This window comes from Mytilus galloprovincialis, chromosome 6 (genome assembly GCF_965363235.1).
Source record: "Mytilus galloprovincialis chromosome 6, xbMytGall1.hap1.1, whole genome shotgun sequence".
Classification (NCBI taxonomy): Eukaryota; Metazoa; Mollusca; class Bivalvia; order Mytilida; family Mytilidae; genus Mytilus; species Mytilus galloprovincialis.
Window position 1 is genome coordinate 75,261,843 of NC_134843.1, and position 25,487 is coordinate 75,287,329.

The 25,487-nt window shown below is 31.3% G+C and overlaps 1 protein-coding gene across 1 annotated transcript; it reads right to left on the reverse strand.

The window, feature by feature from the left end:
• Window positions 1-1,419: 1,419 nt before the first annotated feature.
• LOC143078316 (uncharacterized) lies at window positions 1,420-12,887 on the reverse strand. The gene is made up of 3 exons (XM_076253210.1): window positions 12,643-12,887; window positions 9,420-9,629; window positions 1,420-1,900 (listed from the first exon to the last, which is right to left on the reverse strand). Exons 2-3 carry the CDS (start codon window positions 9,627-9,629, stop codon window positions 1,529-1,531), a joined length of 582 nt encoding a protein of 193 aa, XP_076109325.1. The 5' UTR covers window positions 12,643-12,887; the 3' UTR covers window positions 1,420-1,528.
• Between the last annotated feature and the right edge of the window lie 12,600 nt (window positions 12,888-25,487).

The following is a 25,487-nucleotide window of genomic DNA, read 5'->3' on the forward strand; positions in this document are numbered from 1 at the left end:
TACCATTAATGTTAATACTACAACTGGATATAGACCATTCTTGATGGACAGTAAATCCACAAAGTTATCGCCAGTCATGTCGCTTGCTTGCGACTCATTTCACAAATATATCATAGTGACAGAAGAAAAATTATCGTCATGTTAACAGAACATGTGCATAGTTCTGATCCCTTGTCCAGTTTGGCTTTACATTCAATTCATTTTTGGTTTTATCAGCTCTCTAAATTGTGTATTAAGTTTTGTATTTTCAAATAGTTTGGATTCGCGCATCACAGAATAGATCAGAATATACATTGCTTTCTCAATATGTATCTGCTTTAGTTAAACTGGTACCGTTAATGTTATCATACTGTGAGAATTTATTCTCTAGTATCTTGGTTACTAGTATATCAAACAAAACACTTAATCACTTGTTTGATATACTTAACAAAACAGTTGTAAATTCTTATATTAGAAGTGCTTTAAGACTGCAGGCAATATATTAGTTTACTTAATTATAGTGTTTCTTTGGATTTCAAAGATGTTCTTTGAATAACTACAGTATCATTTAGAAATCGAACTAGTTCAAGTAGAAGTTCAAATTTAGAACTGCTTCGGCATCAAAGATTTCTAAACAAATGAATAATGCATGGTTTGAACACATAGTTGAACTTCTAATCTATTTTTCTCTATTGCTGAAGCATATGATAAAAAGATCATAACATGTCATTTTTCATATTAATGTATTATCATCCCTCAGTCAATATAAGCCTTCGAGTCCTTGCCTTGTTAAGAATTTAAAATTAAAGACAAAATCTCAACAAAAAAATTAGGGCATAACTCATAAACGGAGTCCTCTTTGACATATTCCCCTTTTCCATTCTCAATTTTATCTTTCAATGGATTTAATCATTAGGCATTTTTGTAGATTTTGTATTGATGTTCACAATATCTATCTATCTATTGTAGATTTCAAAAGAACTTGATAAAACTCTTTAAATAAGTCAAAAATCTTTACTTAAGGGCAATAACTCCAATCAGGACAAAATCTATCTTCACCTCTATTATTGACTGACTGGCTTGGCGTTCTTATCAAACGTATGAAACAGTAAGTTTTAATGGCATTTTCTCTTAAGTTTGAATGACAGAATGAACGTTAAAACTGTTTCCGCTACATTGTAAAATGAAATAAAATTGATTTAGAATAAAGGTTAAACTTAGTTTTTACTGGCCTGTTTTAGTCAAATATGTTTCATTACAATTTTTGTAGATAATAGTTGAAATTAATTTAAAATAAAGAAAAGATGATGAAAATTGTTTTTTTTTATTATAATATACAAAATGAAAATTTCTCTATATCTTGAGCATAATGTCTGTATCAGACAGTAAAATTATATTGATCTTTGTGACTTAAGTTTTTTTTTAACTTTTTTCCGCAGGAATATTTTCTCATCACTATCAATATCGTATCATAAATATTTTCAACACTTGCACAATATGATGATATACTCAATAGTTGGACTGGTTTTTAAGAACATTTTTAAAAAGTTTATTTAACATCAATATTGACAACTGGTGGTGTTTCTTTTGTTGAGGTACTTGGTGTGGGTTGTGGTGTTGGCGCTGGCGTAGTTGTTGTTGTTGGCGCTGGTGTAGTTGTTGTTGTTGGCGCTGGCGTAGTTGTTGTTGTTGGCGGCGGAGATGTTGGCGCTGGTGTAGTTGTTGGTGTTGGCGGCGGAGGTGGTGGCGTTGTGATACAAGAGTAGCATATGAGTGAACAACGGTACCTCGGTTTCAACCAGCCCCAATACCGCGCAGTAAAGTCAACTTTGTTTGATCCTTGAAGTAAGTTTTCGTTGTTTCTGATGTAAAATCCATGTTTAAAGAATCCATGGCGCGTTACACTGAACGGTCCTGCAACCTACAAAACAATTTTAATATAAGCACCAAAAATAGAATAAATAAATAACGTTTATAATTTCTAATTACGAGGAATGTGTATTTTAATTATCGTTTTGATTAACATCTGCTAAATATAGCTTTAATGATATGAATGAACCACGCTTTTCTTTTTGGTAGCTGCATAACTTAACAGTCGGAAACCAAGACTGTCATATGAAGTCATCTCTTTTTAACTGATGGAAGGGTTTATCACAAACGAATGCTTTATTTCTAGATGAACATTACACTTATTTATTTTCATTCAAAAATCTATATGAATTAAACTGAAGCAAAAATGTTCCTGAATTAAAATATTGCCCGAATGTCAGCTCAAATGCAGCGAATGAATTGGAAATATAATGCAGACGTCCCCAGATAAATTCCAAATCTACGCAATAAAGCCGCATACAATTTGATAAGCTACTACATGTACAACATATTCTGACAAACAGACCATTAACAATATAGGGGACGAATAATTAATTAATGCTGAGTTCACACGTAATTCGAATTCGATTCGCATTAACTAATTCGCATTCGAAACGTTTTACGTCCTAACGTCAATTCTAATTCGAATTACAATAAGAGTCAAATTCGCTTTAAGGGCATACGATACAGTTTTGAACCTGTATTTACAAGTTGATGAAAATTTGCATATAGGCTATTTTTTACCTGATTAAATCAAATATATAATAAAAAATATACCTTCATGTGCTACTTTTTGAGTAAAATAAGGTCGAAATTTTGTATATTTGCTCAAAATTCAGATTTGTGTCCGAATTTTCTTTTTCGAAAGAAAGACATTACTTTTTTGTTTTAAAAGATAAACACAAATTGTTTTTTATTAAATAATCGGTAATTTTTGTATTTAAAAAGTATCATTAAAAATGATTCAATTTTTATTCCGAAATATCTCTATATTTATCAAATGTTCATGAATAGAGGAAAAAACGTCATTTTTTGCTGCATGTTTATCAAAATGAAAAAATTGCGCTATTTACAGTTTTATAAAATTTGGGTCACATAATCTCCTTGCAAAATGAAACGAATCGCTGTTTTAAAAAATAGGGGTCCATGCACTCGTTTTCAAATTAAATCAGTTTGAATGATAAAAATCAGTCGAAAAATGCATCTTTTCCCGACATGTCATAGTTTGACGTCGCGAAAATGACATTTTACGTTAGCAACGTCATTACCTTCCCTGTAACTGTATCGTATGCCCTTAACTGTCCAAACGACGTTAACTTTTACGCTCGATGTTGGTGACGTTTTCTGATTTCATTCACCTATGACCAATAATCGGTTTAAAATGAGAAAAATACCGTAAAGATCAACTGTTTTTTTTGTGTTAAAATCTTCGGAGCACTTAAATTATAACTTTTACGGTGGCTTTTTAATTTTTATTCTCTTTTGTCAATCAGTTTTCCAAAAACAAACGAGAAAAATCACATGTTTTTGCATGTAGACGGGTAACATACTAATGTTGTTTTTGAGGGTTCCTCCTAATTCCGGATAACCACAAACAGATAAAATATAAAAATTGTACACCATTTTGAAGAGGAACATTAGGGCTTTGTGACGGCATATTTGTATGACGTAATCGACGCAATTTTTGAATCGAGTAGACCTTGGAAAGAAGCCATTTTAGCTTGTAGACACTGAAGGAAAAATATAAGCCCTTTGCGGCATCACAGGTGAGAATCTATCGACAGCGATATAATTTGTCATCAAAGTCATTATTTTGAATATCATTATGTAAAACAAACTTGGAAAATGCTTTAAAAACATTTTTTCCCAATTTAAAAGAACGAATTCCATGAGAAATTCGACATCATAATCAAAATCAAAGCCCCGAAAAACACTGTCACAACAACGTTTCAAAAAAACATGCTTTACTTGAAATTATCAATACCGAGTAAAAATATGTAAAGCATGTTATCTAGTCAGAAAATACTACATGTCCGGTAATCTAGAACATCTGAGCGGCATTTATTCATATAACAGTCTCTTTTTTAGCATTACATAAAACCATATCATGTATATGAATCCCCACAGGGTTCCCGTCACAAAACTTTTAACTAACGTTTAACTTTAGTAATTTCGATGGTTTTTAAAGAAAACGATAAAAAAAAAAGGGTTATACATTTCAGAACGGCGAAATGAAGCCAATATGATAAATTCCTAATAAAAGAGAAACGGTTGTATGCATTCGTTTATATTTTTGTCAATTTATATTGATTACTGATGCGTTGGAAGGGTCTCTAAAATACTAAAAACAAGTTGTTACAAATCTTTAGAAATAAGAGAAAACTATATACTTGTTTAGAAAATTTAAGCGATAATCGGAAATTCTAAAACCAAAGGAACATTTCAATATAAATAAGATAAAGATTAATGTACAAATTATCAAAATGAATTGGTCACATGGTGGTCTACCAAAATGTCACAGCATCGCTAATTTGACGTTATTGACGTTCACACTCATGTAACCTTTTTTCACGTTATGGCGTTTTTGAAACGAATTAATTTTGTTATACAAACATCTAAAACTTAAATTCAGAATATATATATATATATATACTTTTTCTTTCAAAGGCTTTTTTCTTTTATGTCATTTTTTGTTAAGCTAATGAAACAGAATCTCAAGTTAACAACAAAAAAATGCATACATGTATATATAAAATAAATATCTTCAGTGGAGAATATTATTATCGTCTGAAATACAACTAGCATCATACATAATAAATATTCGTATCAATTAAAGTACTGAATAAGAAAGTTGAACGTTATGTATACATGTACGAATACGGACACACGGACACATCGATATGTAAACAATCAAATACGGAGATATTTTGTACGTGCAGCTAATTGGGTACACTTAATTACAAATACATTTTGTAAATGGTATAATGATTTATACTCCCAAACATAGGTTGAATTTTTTCCGTTCTATGATTAATATTTTAAAAGTACATAATTTTTTATGTATCAAATAAAAATCATCGATACTTTATGTTGCCTTTAAATACATAGATATTGATGTAGAAACTTTTGGACATTATAATCTACATGTTCGGGATATTTAGGTTGGCATGTCAAATATTCTCCTTAACATGTCTGATATTTAAGTTGACTTGTTAGATAATTATACTAACTTCTAAACAACAACAAACAAACAAAAAAACGCAACGCAAGCTCTTTAACGCCATATAGAACAAAATACTATACTAGAAATAATCTGTAGTGTGTCACAATATATAAATAAGGAGATGTGGCGTGGTTGCCAATGAGACATCTATCCACTAGTAAGACTTAAAGTTCCAATGACGAAGGCAAATTCAATTATATGTCACCATTACATACGATCTTCAACAATGAAAAAAGTCATATGTTATAGTCAGCTATAAAAGTCTTGATATCAATATAAGAAAATTTAAAATAAAGATTGATGAATATTGTCATTTTCCGACTTGTAGGTATCATGACAGTCATATCCAAAATTCAAAAACTTAGAGCTGAGAATAGAAGAGAACAAAAACGCAAATGGAAACAAAAGAGTAAAAAATGACTAAACAAAAGCATTATCAAAGTCTTCTTCTGCAATCCGAAAAAGAAGAAATTCCTAGAAATAGAAAATCGTTTAAACCAATAAAGGGGATACGGTCCATAAATCGCGTAAAAACAAAAAATACACAAACGGTACTACTTCGAACCGTGTCGTGCTATTGCGACGGGTGCCTTGAGGGTGACCATTGTTTGTTTCCTTATCAAGTTGGTATTTTGTTGGAAGTCTAAATAGAAGCAGAGGATTTCAATTTAGAGGACGAGACTTTAGAAGATGACAGTTATGAGACAGTAGCTGATATGATAGTTACCAGTAAAATTTTTGCAGTTTTATGTGATGAGGAAAATGATTTCTTCCTCCTTAAAGCAACATCGGGGAGTCATATGTTAACAGGAGAAGAAACTGATGAGTGGGGTTCGACTTTCCCTGAAGGAACATCTGTAATTAATGGACATTATTTTATTTCATGAAGAGAAAAAATCACGTTTTACAGTATAGTCTTTTTGAAAAATCAAAAATGAATTGTCCCGAGCGCTTCGGTGTTGGATGTATGTGTTGGATGTATGCCAAGACAGTATTTTGAAAAGAAATACGCTCGTTTTAACCGAAGAAGAGAATAATAGTATTTATGAATGTGTTAATTTATGTGAACTTATTCATTGATTATCATTTGAAATTTATATTGTGTCACCGCTTCGTAATGTGTCGCGGCATAGGATGAGAGCACTACAAAAAACTTTCTCAATATTAATTCAATAGTGTCCAAAGCAATAACATATATTACATTGAAGAGTTTTTTTATTATTATTTTATTTCTCCAATTGATATTAAAAGAAGTGATTTAGAAATGTATGACGCGTAATTTATCTTTTTTCTCGCGTTAGTTATATCTTGCATTATACAATGAGTATTTTGATTGTGATACTTAAGAGAAGTGCATAAAATAAGAAATTTTACTCGGGAGAAAATCACACATCTTTACTTATCACTAAAATTGTATTCTAAGGAACAGAAAAATATTTCGTTGAGAATAAAGAATGCGCCAAACAAAAACATTTAAATAAGATACCATCAACGACAAAAACGGGTAACTGAGAGAAAAAATAACAGGAAAACAAATACAGAACAAAGTAAAACATAAAATATAAAAATTGAGAATGGAAATGGATAATGTGTCAAAGAGACCACAAACCGACAAAGAGCAGACAACAGCCGAAGGGCACCAATGCAGCGAGAAATTCCTGCACCCGGAGGAGAGCCTTTTACAACCATCCCATTTCCCAAAAAATCAAACTTGGCCATCAAATATTGTCATCATAGAATTTTGACAGACATTAAAATCTTACAATTATTGAAAATTGATTTGTTAAAGGTTGACCTTAAAAAAAAATAAATATCGGTCCTCCCTACAGCCATATTTATTAAGGTAAAAAACAAAATGAACAATTATTGAAAAAAAACTAAAAAGTGTAAGGCGTTTCTCCTCTTCAGTACGATTTTCATAAAAACAAAAATCTGGTTTTTTTTTTTTCAACAGGTAAACATTATTTTGAAACAAATTGTGCATGAATGCATACGAGTGGACTTGAATGTAGCGTATATCCGACATTTCTGTCCTTTCACAGAACACCATAGGTATTCCTTATATTTCCATTTGTCTAGAGGCCACCTGGCATACACCTTTTATTAACAGAAACCCAAGTGTTTAATGTATATACTGGACGTCAATATCATGATATTATACAGTTACAGGGAAGGTAATGACGTTGCTAACGTAAAATGTTATTTTCGCGACGTCAAACTATGACATATCGGGAAAAGATGCATTTTTCGACTGATTTTTATCATTCAAACTGTTTTAATTTGAAAACGAGTGCATGGACCCCTATTTTTTAAAACAGCAATTTGTTTCATTTTGCAAGGAGATTATGTGACCAAAATTTTATAAAACTGTAAATAGCGCATTTTTTTTTAATTTTGATAAACATGCAGCAAAAAATGACGTTTTTTCCTCTATTCATGAACATTTGATAAATATAGAGTTATTTCGGAATAAAAGTTGCATAATTTTTAATGATACTTATAAAATACAGAAATTACCGATTATTTAACAAAAAACAATTTGTGTTTATCTTTTAAAACAAAAAAGTTATGTCTTTCTTTCGAAAAAGAAAATACGGACACAAATCTGAATTTTGAGCAAATATACAAAATTTCGACCTCATTTTACTCAAAAAGTAGCACATGAAGGTATATTTTTTATTACATATTTGATTTAATCAGATAAAAAATAGCCTATATGCAAATTTTCATCAACTGGTAAATACAAGTTCAAAACTGTATCGTATGCCCTTACTAAAAGTGACACCAACATCGAGCGTAACGTCAAAATTTTCGTATTAACAAAAACGTATTTCTAATTCGAATTGGGTAATTCGAATTAGCCACTTCAAATTAAAAAAGAAGAGTGTGTGAACGCAATAAGCGAATTCGATTCAATTAGAATTAAATGTCCGTGTGAACGAGGCATAATATAAACCAAAAATACGATTTTGATTTTATTAACGCAATTTTTGTTTATATTCCTCGTTCACACGTACGTTTAATTCGATTTGAATTCGAATCGAATGCGAATCGAATTCGCTATTTGCGTTCACACACTCCTCTTTTTTAATTCGAATCGAATTCGAATTGGTTAGTTCGCATTAGAAGTACGCTTTTGTCAATACGAAGTGTAAGTTAACGTCGTTTGGACAGTAAAGCGAATTTGACGTTAGGACGTAAAACGTTTCTAATGCGAATTAAACTAATTCGAATTAGTTAATTCGAATCGAATTCGAATTACGTGTGAACACAGCATAATAGTTTTCTGCGTTTTTTTCCGAATGTTTCCTATCAAAATGAATTTCAAGAACTATCATGTAAACTAACACAATAATATACGGGTTTTACCATATTGTGTATGGTCAAGATTTGAACTTGCCGGAACCAAACTACATCTTAATGACAATGGAAAACCTTTACACTTAGTCTGTATGAGAATATTTGTGAAAAGACTTGTCGTATCAACATAAACTTTGACAAGATTACACAATGTTAGGCTTATATTGAATCATTTAAATGGTAGACGAATGCTTATTTTTTTTTCTTTGAAGCTTTCAATTGTGTAGACATTGTACATTGAAGCCACTTCGTATATGTAGATTATCTCAAAGGACTGACTTTAGTCCTTGATCGTTTTTCTATTTGTGTTTGCAATATATTTGATTTCTTATTCTGACATTCAATGTTTTGCTCGGAGTATACAGTATATATTTTCTGATACGTTGTTGCACCCATGAAGCTATGGTATTTCAAATGAGAATGTAATAAACAAAAGGAAATTTTGTATTATCCTTTCTAACGAACAACTTTATTATCTTCCAAATTACTTACAAGAGATAAACTGTACTGTTATTATAGTAAACTTGAATGTGGTACTTTTATAAATTGAGAGTTTCTTAGTTAATATTATATAAACTGAGCTGTTATTATAGTAAACTTGAATGTGGTACTTTTATAAATTGAGAGTTTCTTAGTTAATATTATATAAACTGAGCTGTTATTATAGTAAACTTGAATGTGGTACTTTTATAAATTGAGAGTTTCTTAGTTAATATTATATAAACTGAGCTGTTATTATAGTAAACTTGAATGTGGTACTTTTATACATTGAGAGTTTCTTAGTTAATATTATACATGTATAAACTGAGCTGATATTATAGTAAACTTGAATGTGGTACTTTTATAAATTGAGAGTTTCTTAGTTAATATTATATAAACTGAGCTGTTATTATAGTAAACTTGAATGTGGTACTTTTATAAATTGAGAGTTTCTTAGCTAATATTATACACTTGCTTGCTTTGATTTTCTCAACTTTTATATAATTACCTCTGCAGATTTTACGAATCCGCGAATGTGAATTTTAGCTTTAAATGATTCTGTTTCAACGTCACATGGGAGATCAAAAGTACAAGATCCCTCCATATCTTTAGTTCCAGGTCTCCATCGGTGTGTTCTTCTACTTCTTCCCCAAAAGTGACCTTCGCCAACACTTATCACTGACAGGAGAACGAAGAGAATGAATCCAAAATACTGCATCTAAATTAAGAAGATTATAGAAAATATGGATGAGTTCTTAAAGCAGCAAGACATTTAAAAGTATTTTATATGACACCCAACCATACCAAAGGATCACTATAATGTATTACAGTTAATTCCGTGAGGGTGCTGAATGGAACTTTCCCCCGTTTTTGTTTAATCCCGCGACATGTCCAAAAAGTTGTACAAAGCCAAAGCCTCTTTTCACGAAAAAATCTTACGACACAATGATTCCAAGTTGTACTGAATTTGTATTCTTGACCTTCTATTAATAAGAGCCCTCTTCCTTGGTTAAACTTTGACCAACATAGTGGCGCAGGACGAATTGCTGATGTGTTTTAATCGAGTCCATGCATTGTTAATTGTTTATTTCAGACTTTTTGCAATTTCGATGTACGTTTAAGTAACTATGTAAGACATCAAATATTAAAATTTGACTGAAATCAGTGAACACGAAGTTGACTGATAATGCTCCTTTCATTAAAAATCAGTAATGGATAGGATTTTTATACAGTACAGCTGTAAAAATCATTGGTAGTCTATTCTGACGTCCCATAATAAACGTATCAGAGAATCTTGATCTTTATCAAATGAAAGATGTTACTTTTTATCTTTTCATTTACTTAATAATAGATATATAGTGTCTAAATTAGCATTGGATAAATGTTGAAACTAAATATTAATAAAAAAAAAACATTATGTGGAGTAATGGTCAGTCGAAAGTAACCTAGTATCCAAAACCAGGGCCGTAACTAGGGTTAGAATTCAGGGGAGGCAGGGGTTTGGGGCCGGCGATTGAGCCCCCTTTGATAGGGAGTAGGGGGCTACGCCCCCCGCCGATTTTTTTTTCTCTCAGTCATAGGCTAAAAATTACCCGTTTCCCTTCGATTTCCTTACTTTAAGAAACATCAGTATTGCTTGAACATGGAAGCAACTTTTATGCAAAAGCATGCAAGCTCAGATTGCTGTTCGGGGTGAGCCAAGGCTAGCTCCGTCTTGAAGGCTGTACTTTGACCTATAATTGTTAACGTTAAATACATTGTGACCCTGGATTTTTTTCTCAAATGATAAGGCTAAAATTACCCGTTTTCCATCGGTTTCCTTACTTTAAGAAAGATCAGTTTTGCTGGATCCTTGGAGCAATTGTCATGCAAACAATTATTATCTGTATTTTCTGTATTTAAAGATATTTTTTTTAGAAACTGGTTAGTTCAAAAAACATATAAAGCAAGATTATAAAACGCAAGATATTTTTTTTTATCGAGGATCTTGAAAATTCAATATTGTTGAAAGCTGAACAGACATGTATATAACTACAACCAGGGACTTTCTATACTAGTCTAGTATAAACTTAGTATAGAAAGTCCCTGCTACAACGAATGGAAGTCTTTACCTACTAAGGCATCGACCATAATGTTCTCGTACGATTGGGAAACTTAAAAAAACGATCCAACAGTTGATTCAGCTGGTAACGAATTTCCGATATCTTAAAAGATTCACAATACAAAAGGAACTTCCTCTGCTTAATAATTGAGCTCCCAAATAAATGTGAATAGTTAAGTTTTTATTCAAAATTATCGAAAGCAAAGTGTCATATGTGTTCTCATACGAATACTGACTCCCTCAATACTGAATAACAGACGGACGGCCACACAAAAAAAAAAAAAAAAAAAAATAAAACAAATACTGAAACGGTTTACTTTCGATCAAAAATCCGAAAAATGACATACATATCACGTATCATGATAACACTGTTAAAACTGTTAACTTGTGTTGTTTATAATATAAATTCAAGTTCTTCGTGTACATATTGTCAATATTTTATTTTTTTACTTCAAAAGAAAATTTTGGTGCAGAAAATTCAGGGGAGGCAGTTGCCTCCCCTGAACTGCCTCCCCTGCCTCATAGGTAGTTACGGCCCTGAAAACAGAAACTGAAACCTTTGGCTGTTTATCAATATGCGAATGCACTGTGTGTTGAATATCAAATAGATTTTAAACTTTTCCCATGCTTTGTTAAGCACAATTATCCAATAGAAATTTCTTTAAAAAAACCAACAAAAGTGCAAAAAAAATGAATAAATAAAGTCCATTAAAAAATAAACTCAAATGGCTATTTAAAAAAGTTAAATGTTGTATCTAAAAGAGTAAACGTCCCGCGCCGCAAACTATATCATATTGAAATCTAACTGCTAACTGCCTCCGGCTGACTACTACTATCAGATTATCACATGTATTATCAGCCCTAAGTTTAATATCAGCCCAAGAGCTGCATGGCCCGAGGGCTGATATTAAACGAAGGGTTATATTGCATGAGATATGAAACTTGACATGCTATGATCTTTTTATCATATGCTTCAACAATGGAGAAAAATAACAGATTCAATAAAATGATCCTTTTACGTGGTTCCAAAATAGAAGTTCAAAGATTGAAAAGTACACTGACGTCGCACCCCGGATTCAGTACATTCGATATGAAATCTTTCTATAATAAGCCTCAACACAGAAGAAAAATATTTTAATATGGACGAATCGACAAAATAAACCAACAATATACATAATGAACACTGTTTGTAAAAGTCAATTTTTTTTTAAAGAAACTTTCTGAATTATGTTTGAAACTTTAAAAAAATGCGTTTTTTTTAAGAAAAATTTATTATTATTATTAATTATTATTATTTTTTTTTTTACACAAAATAATTTCCAGTATCCAAATAATTATTTTGTACACTACTTTGTAATGTTTTTCAATGAAAACGTAGTATTGAGGTGTATTTTCCGGAACTTGCCGAGTGTCACCGGAATGCCATGCGGTAACGTTACGGAAAGGCATGTGATAACAATCGAAACATGTGATAAACTTTTCATTTCAGCCCGCTAAGCACCAATTTGAAGAAAAAAAAATATAGAGTTTACATTAATTTAATGTTATTATCATACAGTAAAAATCATATGTTATTTAGTCTAAGTATACGATAATAAAAAATATACCCATAATAAAATAATTTACTTACATCTGTTCACAAATAAAGTTTGGTCTGTTTTTTGTGAGAAAATAAATCTTAATGATACAAGTGTAGCTGCAACTTATTTTATAAGGCCATCCGCTTTAATTTTTTTACGTATTTGTAAAATAAGTTGGCGTCAAATGTTTTGCATAAATGTTTAAGTACAATATATCCTGGTTGAGAACAGATGATCACATATGTACAGGAAACATCTAGCCTGCATATAAGGACAGGTCAAACAGATTTGAATAAAAAAAATAAAAAAAAAAAATTGGTGAACTTATATTTTTATTTTCATTACTTGCGTTATACATCGACGTCATATCTACTAACTGGGCATCATCGTTGAAAAAAGCATATCGGGCTTATAAGTCTGTACGCCTGATACGCGTGTTATCTTCGAAAGATTCATCAGTGACGCTCGATCGAATCTGATATAATAAATGGACAAATCATGTACAAAATGTACGATGTTATTAATCATCATTGACGCTCGAATCTTAAAAATAAAAATAAAAGACCAAAATCAAATACAAAATCTACGAAGTTAAAGAGCGTGGACGACCTAAAAATCTACAAAGTTTTGCCAAATACTGCAAATTAAAGTAAACCTCTATCAGCAGTGAAACGACCCATTGGTTGTTAAAAACTTATCAAAATACCAGGCTATATATATAATTTGTTTGACGGAAGTGGGAATTATCAATAAGTCTGTAATATATATATATATGTAACTATATATGGTCCTTGTTGGCATTCCTGCACAATGCACTGCTACAAAATTTAATGTGAACAAGTGGACGAGTGTGCAAGGAACATTGGCATGCGTACAGTAAACTCGCTAAAGATCATTACTGTATACCGTTATATAATTAAAGTTAGGCAGACGACTAAAACAAAGGTATGCAATGTATGTAAAACAATAATAAATAATACTTTATCATAGAATTTTAGCAGTTACTTTACAAAACGTAAGCTCGGGTAGAATTTATACTGGCAATTCACAGGATCCACAGGATCACTCCCCTTTGAAACCATTCTGTTGACGGAATAAGCATAGTCATACAGACTGTTAGTTTTCTCCTTGAAATTGTTATACATTTGTCATTTCTGAACGTATAGTTTTCTATGAGGTCTAGTGTCCTTTGTTGAAGGCATGTACGATGACCTTAAGTTGTTAACTACTACGTCATTTTTTTATCTTTTGTAGAGTTTTCTCACGTGGCAGGCATACCACATCTCTTATATTAGAGGTTCTTTTCGAAGTCTTGCTTCATGAACTTTAGTCAAGTAAAGGTGAAGGTACAAATGTATGAAAGAGACACCTTTTTTATTCAATTTGAAATAAAAGATATTATAGGTCTACGAAGTCACATCCATAACATGTTTGCAAAATAGTAGGAATAATTTTAAGACATAATTTTATGATGGCTTATACATTGTACTAACATATTCATGTTATATTAAATTCTTTAGTGAACTTTCACTTACCAGGGACGGATTCAGCTATTTTCAATAGGGATGGGTCCCAATCCAGGATATGTCCTCATTCAAATGCATTGATCGACCAAAAAGGGGGGTTTTCAACCCCCGGAATCCTCCACTTAGATCCGCCACTCTTATGTCCTTACTATCAAAACAACTGTTAAAATATGTTGAAATGCAACTACATGAATCCAACAAAGACCAAAGGACAAGAATACTTTGCAAGCTATTTTTCTTATAATATATGCGAAGCCTTCGCTATAATACTGGGTACTAGGGTTGATACTTCATGTGGTGGGATTTAACCATTCACTGTTGTCACATTTGATAATGACAAATGTTATTCCTCTATTTTTACTTGAAAACAGGTATTACCATACTAATGAACTACAATTCTTTGACAGACACGTGAAATCTAAGCAAAAGCCATGAAAGTTTTGCTCAATTAGGAAATGTCATTTTCAGGAATTTTGAACTAACTCCGTAAGGACAAAAGGTATTATATTCAAGAATAATTTGTAATATGTCTTTCCCTCGTAATCCTTGAGAGTTATATCGCAATGACAAGCGGTAGGAGTAGTAACATCATTTGGGACCGACATATCAAAAACATTCAAAACAATATAAACCACCTCAGTTTTATCACTGTTGTTGTGAATCAAATCCTTATCAAAAGGAGCCGACGTCATCAGACTCCCTTTGCTTCAAATCCTGCTGGCTTAGATTCTGTTATCCGCAAGTTTCCTATTTGTTAAATGCTGTGTGTTGTTAAATTCTATATAGTACAGACTAAAGAAATGACACACTTTCTTCTTTTTTAATTATATACTAATAATATGTATATGCATGTAGGAAGATATTCGTGCAAGGACATTGGGTTATCGTTTTGTATGACATCTGATACCAAGATGTCGGTCAAAAATAAAGGTATTTCAGTATCTTTGTAATTTTTTAATTTGCAAACAGTGCACCAGGCCTACTTCGATCGTTTAAGCTCTTCTGTCCCTTCTTGTGTTTTCTTATTGCCTGACGACCAACGACAGAGAATTATAATTTCTAGCAGTTATGGTTTGTTCGGAGTCGTCTCAGCTGAAGTTTTCAATTTTATATTTTTTTATCAACAAGACAAACTATTTCAGCATCTTAATATTTAAAAAAATATTGGTCTGCTTATTTTTCACGATTTAAGTCATTATACACCTGTCAAAAAGCAGATGCTGCATTTAAGATAAACTTGCGATGGTTCAAAGAATGAGTGACAACGAGGATGATGTAATCTCCATTCCCATTTATTTGAAATTATAAGACCTAGTCCAAGTCTGAAAACGAAGAAGTTCTGATATTTTTGACGTAGAATTAAAATTTCAAGTGATCAATGCAGTGATTGTAATCAAAGCCTCTCTGAATCATCGATTTTTTTTTAACCTAACATCTATTCTTTATAAATAAATAGTATTAATAATAAGAACGAAATGCAAACGAAGAGAGTAAAGTGAGATAAAACGCTATACATACATATATACCACTTCATTGAACCTCTTGATACAAACTCCTGGTAACAAAAGTCATGGTGATTATATGAAGTAACAAGCAGGGAAAGAGCATCCCAAGCTGCATCATTATTGCCATTGTGTATATCATATTGTCATTTATGTATCTTTTGGTTATTTTTGTCAAAAGGGTAGAAGTTCATACCTGTCACCATATCACGTGCCCTTTTTTTTTTTTTTTTTTTTTTTTTATTAATTTTGCCTATGAAAATTCTAATTATTTTCAAAAAGAATTTTAAACATTCAGAAATTTATCAAATTGGTAAAAATGGTCACATTTTGGTCAATTTATCTTCATTGAAGCTCCATCAATGACTTTTCTATATAAGCTTTCATTATTTTTAATTATATTTGACAGCTTTAAATCAAGGTATGCTGTTGTAATACAGCTCACTTTAAATATCGTCAGTTTCCGCTTTTCATGTTTCAGAAGTCTCGTGTACGAAGAGATTTGAATTATTTTCGTCATTGTCATCTCTCCGAGCTTTTTATATACGAAATATACTTTGATTCATAATTGTATGCATTAATATACGAATGGGGTAGGTCACATTCCAGCCGCACTTCGGTACCCATTTTTAACCGAATACTGAAGTAATCCCCCACCCTTTTCATGTTGAATTGATGCGGTTCCCCGGGAGGAAGTGTAAAAATATGTTGTTAAATTGCTGAGAGCGCCAAGGTAATGTGTATTACAAAGTGTTTCAGTGTAAAGTCAATATTCAGTACCATATCTGCTATGAAATCAAATTTAATTTGCCGGGCAGACGTGTAATGACGGAAAGGATGACGGAACGTAAATTTCAAACCCGACCGTCGTGAAGGACGATCGATCCGAACTGGCTTTTTCCCGATTTTAACCCCCCCAAAAGATCTTGAAATAAACACATAATAAACTACGCTGGTCATTACACCTTTATGGTATAAAACAAAATTCGGTGATTTTATGTGAAAGAAGAAAATGCGACACCCAATTTCAACTCTATTCATTTAGTAATATAGATAACAGATTAAATGCTTGTTTACTTGATGGAGTGAAAGCAATAATTTAACCTTTATAAATTTTCTTCTCAATAAATATTCTAAGCTTAAAATTTTTAAAGTCGATAATTAGGAAAAAGATTGCAACACAATCACGATATGATTTTTACGTAATATTGCTTATAATAAAACAGGCATTAATATTTCATAGCGCCTCTCTGATTTGAAATTCTAGAATTGTTACATAATAAACTACGCTGGTCATTACCCCTCTATGGTATAAAACAATATTCGTGGATTTTATGTGAAAGAAGAAAACGCGACACCCAATTTCAACTCTATTCATTTAGTAATATAGATAACAGATTAAATGCTTGTTTACATGATGGATTGAAAGTTTAATAAATCATTCAACCTTTATAAATCTTCTTCTCAATAATAAATATTCTAAGCTTAAAATTTAAGTCGATAATTAGGAAGAAGATTGCAACACAATCACGATATGATTTTTTACGTTTCATTTTAATATAAGATTGCTTATAATAAAACAGACATTAATATTTCATAGCGCCTCTCTGATTTGAAATTCTAGAATTGTTATATCAAATTTTCATCTTCAATACAGAAGGGAAACATGACGGAAAAGTATACTAGTAGTTTTATATAGTGTTAATAAGTTCGACATTTTTGATGTATGACTTCTATTATAAAAAAAAGTATGTACTTTTAGTTTTCTCTTTCGACCTGAATGTATTTAAGAAGAATTGCGATTTAGTCTATACGATTTACTTGATATGTTTATATACAATCCTCGGTCAAGACATTGATGTATCCCGTGTATATTTGAATGTGTATTCGAGTTTGTAGGAAAATTATGAGAGTTTTTTTTTTTTTTTTAAATTATGCTTTTATATTTGCTTCGTAATAGTCCAAAAAGATTTCCCCTCAAACTAGAAACAGTTTAATCGATTTTTTTCCCGTGTTGATATCCTCATTTTTAGCTCACCTGGCCCAAAGGGCCAAGTGTGCTTTTCTTATCACTTGTCGTCGTCGTCGTTAACTTTTACAAAAATCTTCTCCTCTGAAACTACTGGGCCAAATTTAACCATACTTGGTCATAATCATCATTTGGGTATCTAGTTTAAAAAATGTGTGCGGTGACCCGCCCAACTATCCAAGATGGCCGCCATGGCTAAAAAAAGAATATATGGGTAAAATGTAGTTTTTGGCTTATAACTCTGAAACCAAAGCATTTAGAGCAAATCTGACAGGAGGACAATTTGATTTTCAAATCAACATATGTCTGCCCTGATTTTCAAATGAATCGGACAACCGGGTGTTGGGTTGCTGCCCCTGAATTGGTAATTTTAGGAAAATTTTGCCGTTTTCGGTTATTATCTTGAATATTATTATAGATAGAGATAAACTGTAAACCGCAATAATGTTCATCTAAGTAAGATCTACAAATAAGTCAACATAACCAAAATGGTCATTTGACCCCTTAAGGAGTTATTGCCCTTTATAGTCATTTTTTACCAATTTTTCGTAAATTTTTGTAATCTTTTACAAAAATCTTCTCCTCTGAAATTACTGTGCCAAATTTAACCAAACTTAGCCACAATCATTATTGGGGTATCTAGTTTAAAAATGTGTGCCAGCCAACCGACCAAGATGGCCGCCATGGCTAAATATAGAAGATAGGGGTAAAATGTAGATTTTGGCTAATAACACTGAAACCAAAGCATTTAGAACAATTCTATCAAGAGGTTACATTGTTTTTCAAGTCAATATCTATTTGCCCTGAAATTTTCAGATGAATTGGTTAACTGGTTGTTGGGTTTCTGCCCTCCAACTGGTAATTTTTAAGGACATTTTGCCGTTATTGGTTATTATCTTAAATACTATAATAGATAGAGATAAATTGTAAACAGAAATAATGCTCAGTAAAGTAAGATCTACAAATAAGTCAACCAACATAACCAAAATGGTCAGTTTACCCCTTCAGGAGTAATTGTCCTTTATAGTCAATTTTTAACAATTTTCATTGATTTGGTAAATTTTGGTCAGTTTTAACAAAATATTTCCCTCTGTAACTAAAGGGCCAAGTTCATTAGAGATAGATAAAATTGTAAATAGCAAGAATGTTCAGTAAAGTACGATCTACAAACTCATCACCATCACCATGAAACAATTTTGTCATGAATCCATCTGTGTCCTTTGTTTAACATGCACATAGACCAAGGTGAGCGACACGGGCTCTTAAGAGCCTCTAGCTATTTTATTGTTTTACCTTTTTTTATCATCTTTGTGAAATATTGATATTTGGCCATCGGTGTATTACTGTAGTCTCTAATTGAAGAATTAACTGTCTCTTTGAGATGAACAACAACAATAAAGGTCGTTCATTTGCTTTGAGTTTTATCAAGTTCTTGAAAGGATTGTGTGCCTTTGATACACCAAATACATTCCTTTTGCATTATTAGATTTGAATCTGAAGTCGCAGAGAACAAGACAATACCATGACCAAAATGAAAAATAGGGACAAATACATATTCTTCAATTTAGCGTAGCAAAATGCTCTTGGCGAGTGATCATGCATAATTATTCTTTTTTTTGGGAAGCAACATGAAAAAAAGAAATGGAAGTTCTAACTATAACAATTACAAATAACAATGATAAGAGGGATTAGAATGCATTCTTGATCGAATGTGTGTTGTTTGTAAAACTTGATATTGTTTCTAATACACTAGGCGGCATAACACAAAAGAATTCTTTATAAACAGCACGCCACATGAAAGTTTGTCTGTAAAACGACATTTTTCTAGCTTTTATACAACTTAGAATTTTTATTAATAACAGTAAGATGTATTTTAAGTCTGTGACACATTTTTTACTGGAATTAATACAGCTTATGTTTTTCGTAGTAAAAGTAATATTATATCGTTAATATTGACATTATCAGATTACAAAACAAACTCAATGTGACGATTTTATAGCAGAAACCATGGTGGGAAAAGAATTAAAACAACCATCACACATTCCAGGATTCATTGGTCAGATTATGGTATTTTCTTTTTGTATTTAGTTCTAAAATGTTGCTAAATAAATTCAAAAACAACCTCATCTACATACTGACGCATGTAACAAGCTGTTATGACACTGATTTGGCGATGACAGTTTTTGTATTTTTCAGTAAAATAGTTATGCAATAACAAAAAAAGCACACCAATGATGGCTGACACATTGACTACTAGTATACAAGAAGCCTGTTAATGAATGAAAAGAAAAAGCACGTAAAAATTGTTTTTATCGCACAGAAAAGCATTTGGTTTTAGAAACGAAAATAACACCGGTTCAGCCCATTTCTAATCAGATGTCTTGTCTATTGTTTTTGTATCTTCTTTTCTTCATCTTCATGTATCATTTTATATCCATTTGATCGTATTGCAACTGGCACAATTATAAATAGTCATTATTGACAGTTGTTATCTTCTTATGAAATCAATTCTCTGTAAGGAATTTGATGTCATGTGAATTATATTGACCTTGTCGACGAATTGTATTGACCTTATCGACGAAATATATTAACCTTCTTGAGGAGATAAAAATCTGGTAATGTGATTTAACACATCATAATGTTAAAACCTTTGTACTTGGATGTTAATTAACATTTATTATGATCATTAATTAATTGTGTTTCCAGCCTTTCTTCGAGGAATGTCTATTGAACTCTATTTCGGACATATCCCATTTTGACATTATAGGTAAAAATGACAAAAATCAGGGGTACAGCAGTCAACGTTGTGTTATCATCTTAATAACTATAAAAACAAACAGATATATAAACGAATCTTTACCATGCCACAATAACACTATGACGGGATGTACAAGTATAGAATCACGTCAGATGGAAGAAAGAAACACAAAAAAAAAAAACCCACACAGACAAAGTACATAAAACCAATAGAGCGAGGCGTCAATTTGCTTGTCCAGGATATGTATCAATACACTGTTGCCTCCTGTTGGTATAGGGATGTTTAAATCGAACTGCTTGTGAAGGTAGAGCACTCCAAGGACTTTAACAACCCTTGCAACCACGGGGTAAAGGGGTCGTAGGTAGTCTTTTGCAAGACACCGTTTCTATTCTATAAAACATTTCATTTTTCAACTTAAATTTTTCACATTATCACGGTTTACATATATTGAAGAACATTAATATTGTAATACCGTTATTTGTTCTCTTCACCTTGACGAATATGCACGAAATATTTGCCACTGAGTTGTCAACCAAGCAACAGGCAACTAAACTAATTTTTTTTTCTCCACTAACGGAAGGTTAAGGCATACGATACAGTTTTGATTCTGTATTTACAAGTTGATGAAAATTTGCATATAGGCTATTTTTTACCTGATTAAATCAAATATGTAATAAAAAATATACCTTCATGTGCTACTTTTTGAGTTAAATGAGGTCGAAATTTTGTATATTTGCTCAAAAATTCGAATTTGTGGCCGTATTTTCCTTTTAGAAAGAAAGACATAACTTTTTTGTTTTAAAAGATAAACACAAATTGTTTTTTGTTAAATAATTTGTAATTTCTGTATTTTATAAGTATTCTAAAAATTTATGCCTTTTTTGTTCAGAAATAACTCATATTTATCAAATGGTCATGAATTGAGAAAACAACAGTAATTTTTTGCTGTATATTTATCAAAATTAAAAAAAAAATTACACTATTTACAGTTTTATAAAATTTGGTCCACATAATCTCCCTGCAAAATGAAACAAAATGTCGGTTTAAAATATGGGGGTCCATGCACTCGTTTTCGAATTAAATCCGTTTGAATGCTAAAAATTAATCGGAAAATGCATCTTTTCCCGATATGTCACAGTTTGACGTCGCGAAAATAACATTTTACGTTATAGCAACGTCATTACCTCCCCTGTAACTGTATCGTATGCCCTTGAGGTTATTTTGATCACGTTAACGTTCAGTGAAAGAAAAACGCTAAAATAAATCAAACAAAATGATAGAGAACACAAAAATATTAATTTACAAAAAAAAAAAATACATCTAGAAATCTCAAATTTGATGTCAGTCAGTGAGAGACAAACGCTAAAACAAACCATATTACAGGTTGTAAATTGCGTAGCAGTCAGAAAAGAGGTAGATAAATTTGATTATATAACTCTGGCGAATAGAGATATGAAAAGAAATCAATGCATAATTCCGTAAATAGACATAACATTAACAGACAGGAAAATTCTTTGAAAAATATTATTGATAGGAGCAGGCACGTGGTGTGTGTTAATACCAAACATTTCCTACTTTTTTAATTGATCAGTTGTCGAACAAATGATTCAGTAAATGTTTTTTTATGTGATCCAATTCTACTGATGACTGCAGGTACACAATCTACAAGTGCATGGATGATTTTTTTATTGTTGAATGCCATAAATCACAAAGATGCATTTTTGATTGTTTGTATACTACTAAGCAAGATTCTCTACGTCGACTACCATTGTTAAACGTGTTGTTTTCCATATTTTACTACCTTTATCTTATGATGAATAAAGCATGAATCAATACAAAAAATTAAGAAAATGTCTTAAAGCTATATTTTTTAAAAATTTTATTATGAACAATTCAATCATAAAAAGAGACGAAGCCTACCAAAAGGATATTAAGAGTGTGACTCGAAAACAAATGTTCAATGCCAAAAATAGACGAAACGAAAAGACAAACCTCAGTATACAAACTACAATATACACAAAAATAGATATTAAGTTTAAATGTACAACGCACTTTTATAATTCCAAACGTTGTGTGTAGGAAGCTTCAACTTATAGAAGATAATCTAAGATTGTAAACATTCACACCTCATCGAATTTGATCCTGTTGTAATTAACACTACTTCCTGTATAATTCTTTAATCCTGATCCGGAATTTTTAGTGTCTTTGACTTTTAAATATCATAGTATTACTTTTAAAGCACACTAAAATGCTCTGAAATTTTTATTCGAACATCAATCAACTTTTTTTGCCTGATATATTTTTTGTTTGTTAAATCTAGCTTTTTATGAACTTATTCCCCTTACGAACATGTGAATCCTTTAATCGATTAATGTTTGAACTATGCATTATACCAGTGAGTGTAGACAGTTTGCAAATAATTGAAAAACATGAACAGACAACGCCAGTGATAAAGAACACAAACAAATGTACCTGCGCTTTCTAAATAGTATTTTTACAGTGTGGTGTATTAATTTTGGAAAAAAATAAAGAAAAAGTCACCAGCTCTAACTCAAAATGTGTACACTTTTAAGGGGATCTTGAAGTCTTTTGATAGCTTCAGACATACTAATTTTTAACCTTTTTTCAGCAGGAAAGATTACAAATAACATGAATAAGTTAGAAAATTAGTATTATGTCCGCCGTTGTACACAAACGTTATTATGTATACGTGTTATAGTACACGTAGTAGGTGTTTTCTTAAATTCATACAAATGTTTATAAAAAAAATATCATTCAACCTTTTGGCAGTTTTTGTTATCTTTCACAAAATGATTATTCTTTACTTTTTTAACATGTTTAACAGATATCAAATATTTTCATTCAAAATAATTTACGATGCCAGTATTTACACACCATGTTCAAACAAACAAACCCAGTGTTAAGAAAATCTTCTAATCGCAACATATGTCACTAGATATTCAGATATAGCATTAAACAAACATTCAAAGAAACATATGAAAAGACAAAGTTATGACTTTCTTACTCTAATCAAAATCATCTTCTTGACATTTCACTTCACTGATGAAAAGTTAGGGCAAAATGTGTCAAAATGATGCACGATTACGAAGTTATTATGTTTGGGTGGAGAGTTATGGGAGAACAAATTTATATATAACTCAGTTATTTGTTTGATAAATCAACTGGAATAAACCCTGTCATTCATATTATGTGATTACAAAGAAACTTTATTTAGAAAATGATTACTAGATATTTAAGTTTGTTTAATGGATGCCATATTTCAATTCGTACAGTACAATATCTTACTCCTATGATATTTGTTTGTTTGTCATTTCTTTATTTGTCGTCTGCTCTTTGATCTTTTTCGACTGATTTTCATTGCTCGTTTTCTGTCAACCATCAGAGGAACAGTTTCGAAGGTTTGACGGTGAACCAAGAAGGAAATAGACGTTCAACATGTTCAACGAGCAAATCAAAACTATGGAAAGCCTGGAAAAGCAGTTTCTGTTTTATGTCTACAAAAGCGTTATTTTAAGAATTCTTTTTGCTTATCTAAACATACCAGGATTTGTAACACTATTTGTCTCTCACTGTTCCGACAATATATTTATTTTATATTAGCATTTTAACATGTTTAAATCGAGTATCACTGATCTTTTGTCCATGATCACGGAAAGCCTGCCAAGCATACACAATTATAAGCGTGTATCTTTGGTGAGTAAGAGCACCACTCTTTGAATCCATGTTTTAAATGAAAAGATCTTATAATAGATATATATATATAATTTTCGTTTTACCACAAATCACTGCAACCCCATCAATTTTGCGCAATTACTTCCGCACTATTCAAGAATCAAATAGCTCTATAATAGTTTCCTTGTACTTTAGACTTACGGGGAAGGTGTAAAAGGCAATACAGAGATACGAGATACAGCGATACAAGATACGAGATACGAGATACGAGATACAAAATAACTGAAAATTATATAATAATTAATTAAAGCTAAAAAAATGTATATTATGGAAATACATGAAACTTGTTAATGCATTAATCATTGATATTAATGTTTTTACAAATTTCAGTTATTCTAATACAATGGCATAAAGAGGACAGTCTTATGCAAAAAAAAATAATTTTAAATTCTCTATGGTTCATTTGAAAAAAATTATATAAAATTGCTTATTTGGTGACAGATCTTGCAAGATAAAAACTTGCATTGATGAATATCTATCAATTATTTCAGTTATTTTGAATTGAAGAATCATATTTATCTTAATGACATAATATGTATACATTTAATTGTTGTTATCAGAATTAAAAAAAAAATGTTTTATGTTTTTCAATATTTAAGACACAACCTTGTAACACTCATGAAATGTAGCATATCAAATTAACAAACCATAGGTCCCTTTCAAAAATAAAAAAATATACTGACAATTTGTTGAAAGTGTATGTGGAAAAGGTAATAAAATTGCATTTTTATCAGTAAACTTTTTATCACAATGTCAGCAATTAAACAATTTTGAAACAGTACAGAGGTTAATAGTGTCACTTTACATCTTAAAAATATAATAAACTGAGGTTATGGGAATGGTTCCAATGTTGGACAATAAATAAGCCACTGCTAGATACTGGTTCAGCAAAGCAACATGTCGAAGAAATTTTTTTTAAAGAAAACTTATGCAGAAGCCCTTAGGGGTTTACCAGAACGAGAAATGAAAGGTAAGTTTTTTTCTTATTATTAGACTTTTACACTGTGAGCTATTGTCATCACTTGAAGTCTGTCGTCTGTGTCATTCCTTAAGTTTTCATGATTTGATATTTGTTTTGAGAACCACTAAATATAATTTCACCAAACTTTGCAGATATGTTCCTGTCAATGTCCTTTTTAAGTGTTGTTAATTTGTTCCTGAAAGGTGAATAAACATGTGAGCCCTGGGGGGTCATCTTGACCCCTCCTGTTTGATAATTTGAAAACAGTTGAGATCCCCACCCCTTAACTATATATTTTCTTGTTTTGGACAATTAAACAAATCAAAAGTAATATAGGTGGAGCCCTGGGGGGTCATCTTGACCCCC

Bases quoted from the DNA above. Each gene is read 5' to 3' on its own strand.
- LOC143078316 (XM_076253210.1), bottom strand. From the start codon at position 9,629: ATGCAGTATTTTGGATTCATTCTCTTCGTTCTCCTGTCAGTGATAAGT. The intron at 1,901-9,419 runs GTAATTATATAA...ATTGTTTTGTAG, and splicing joins GATTCGTAAAATCTGCAGAG to GTTGCAGGACCGTTCAGTGT.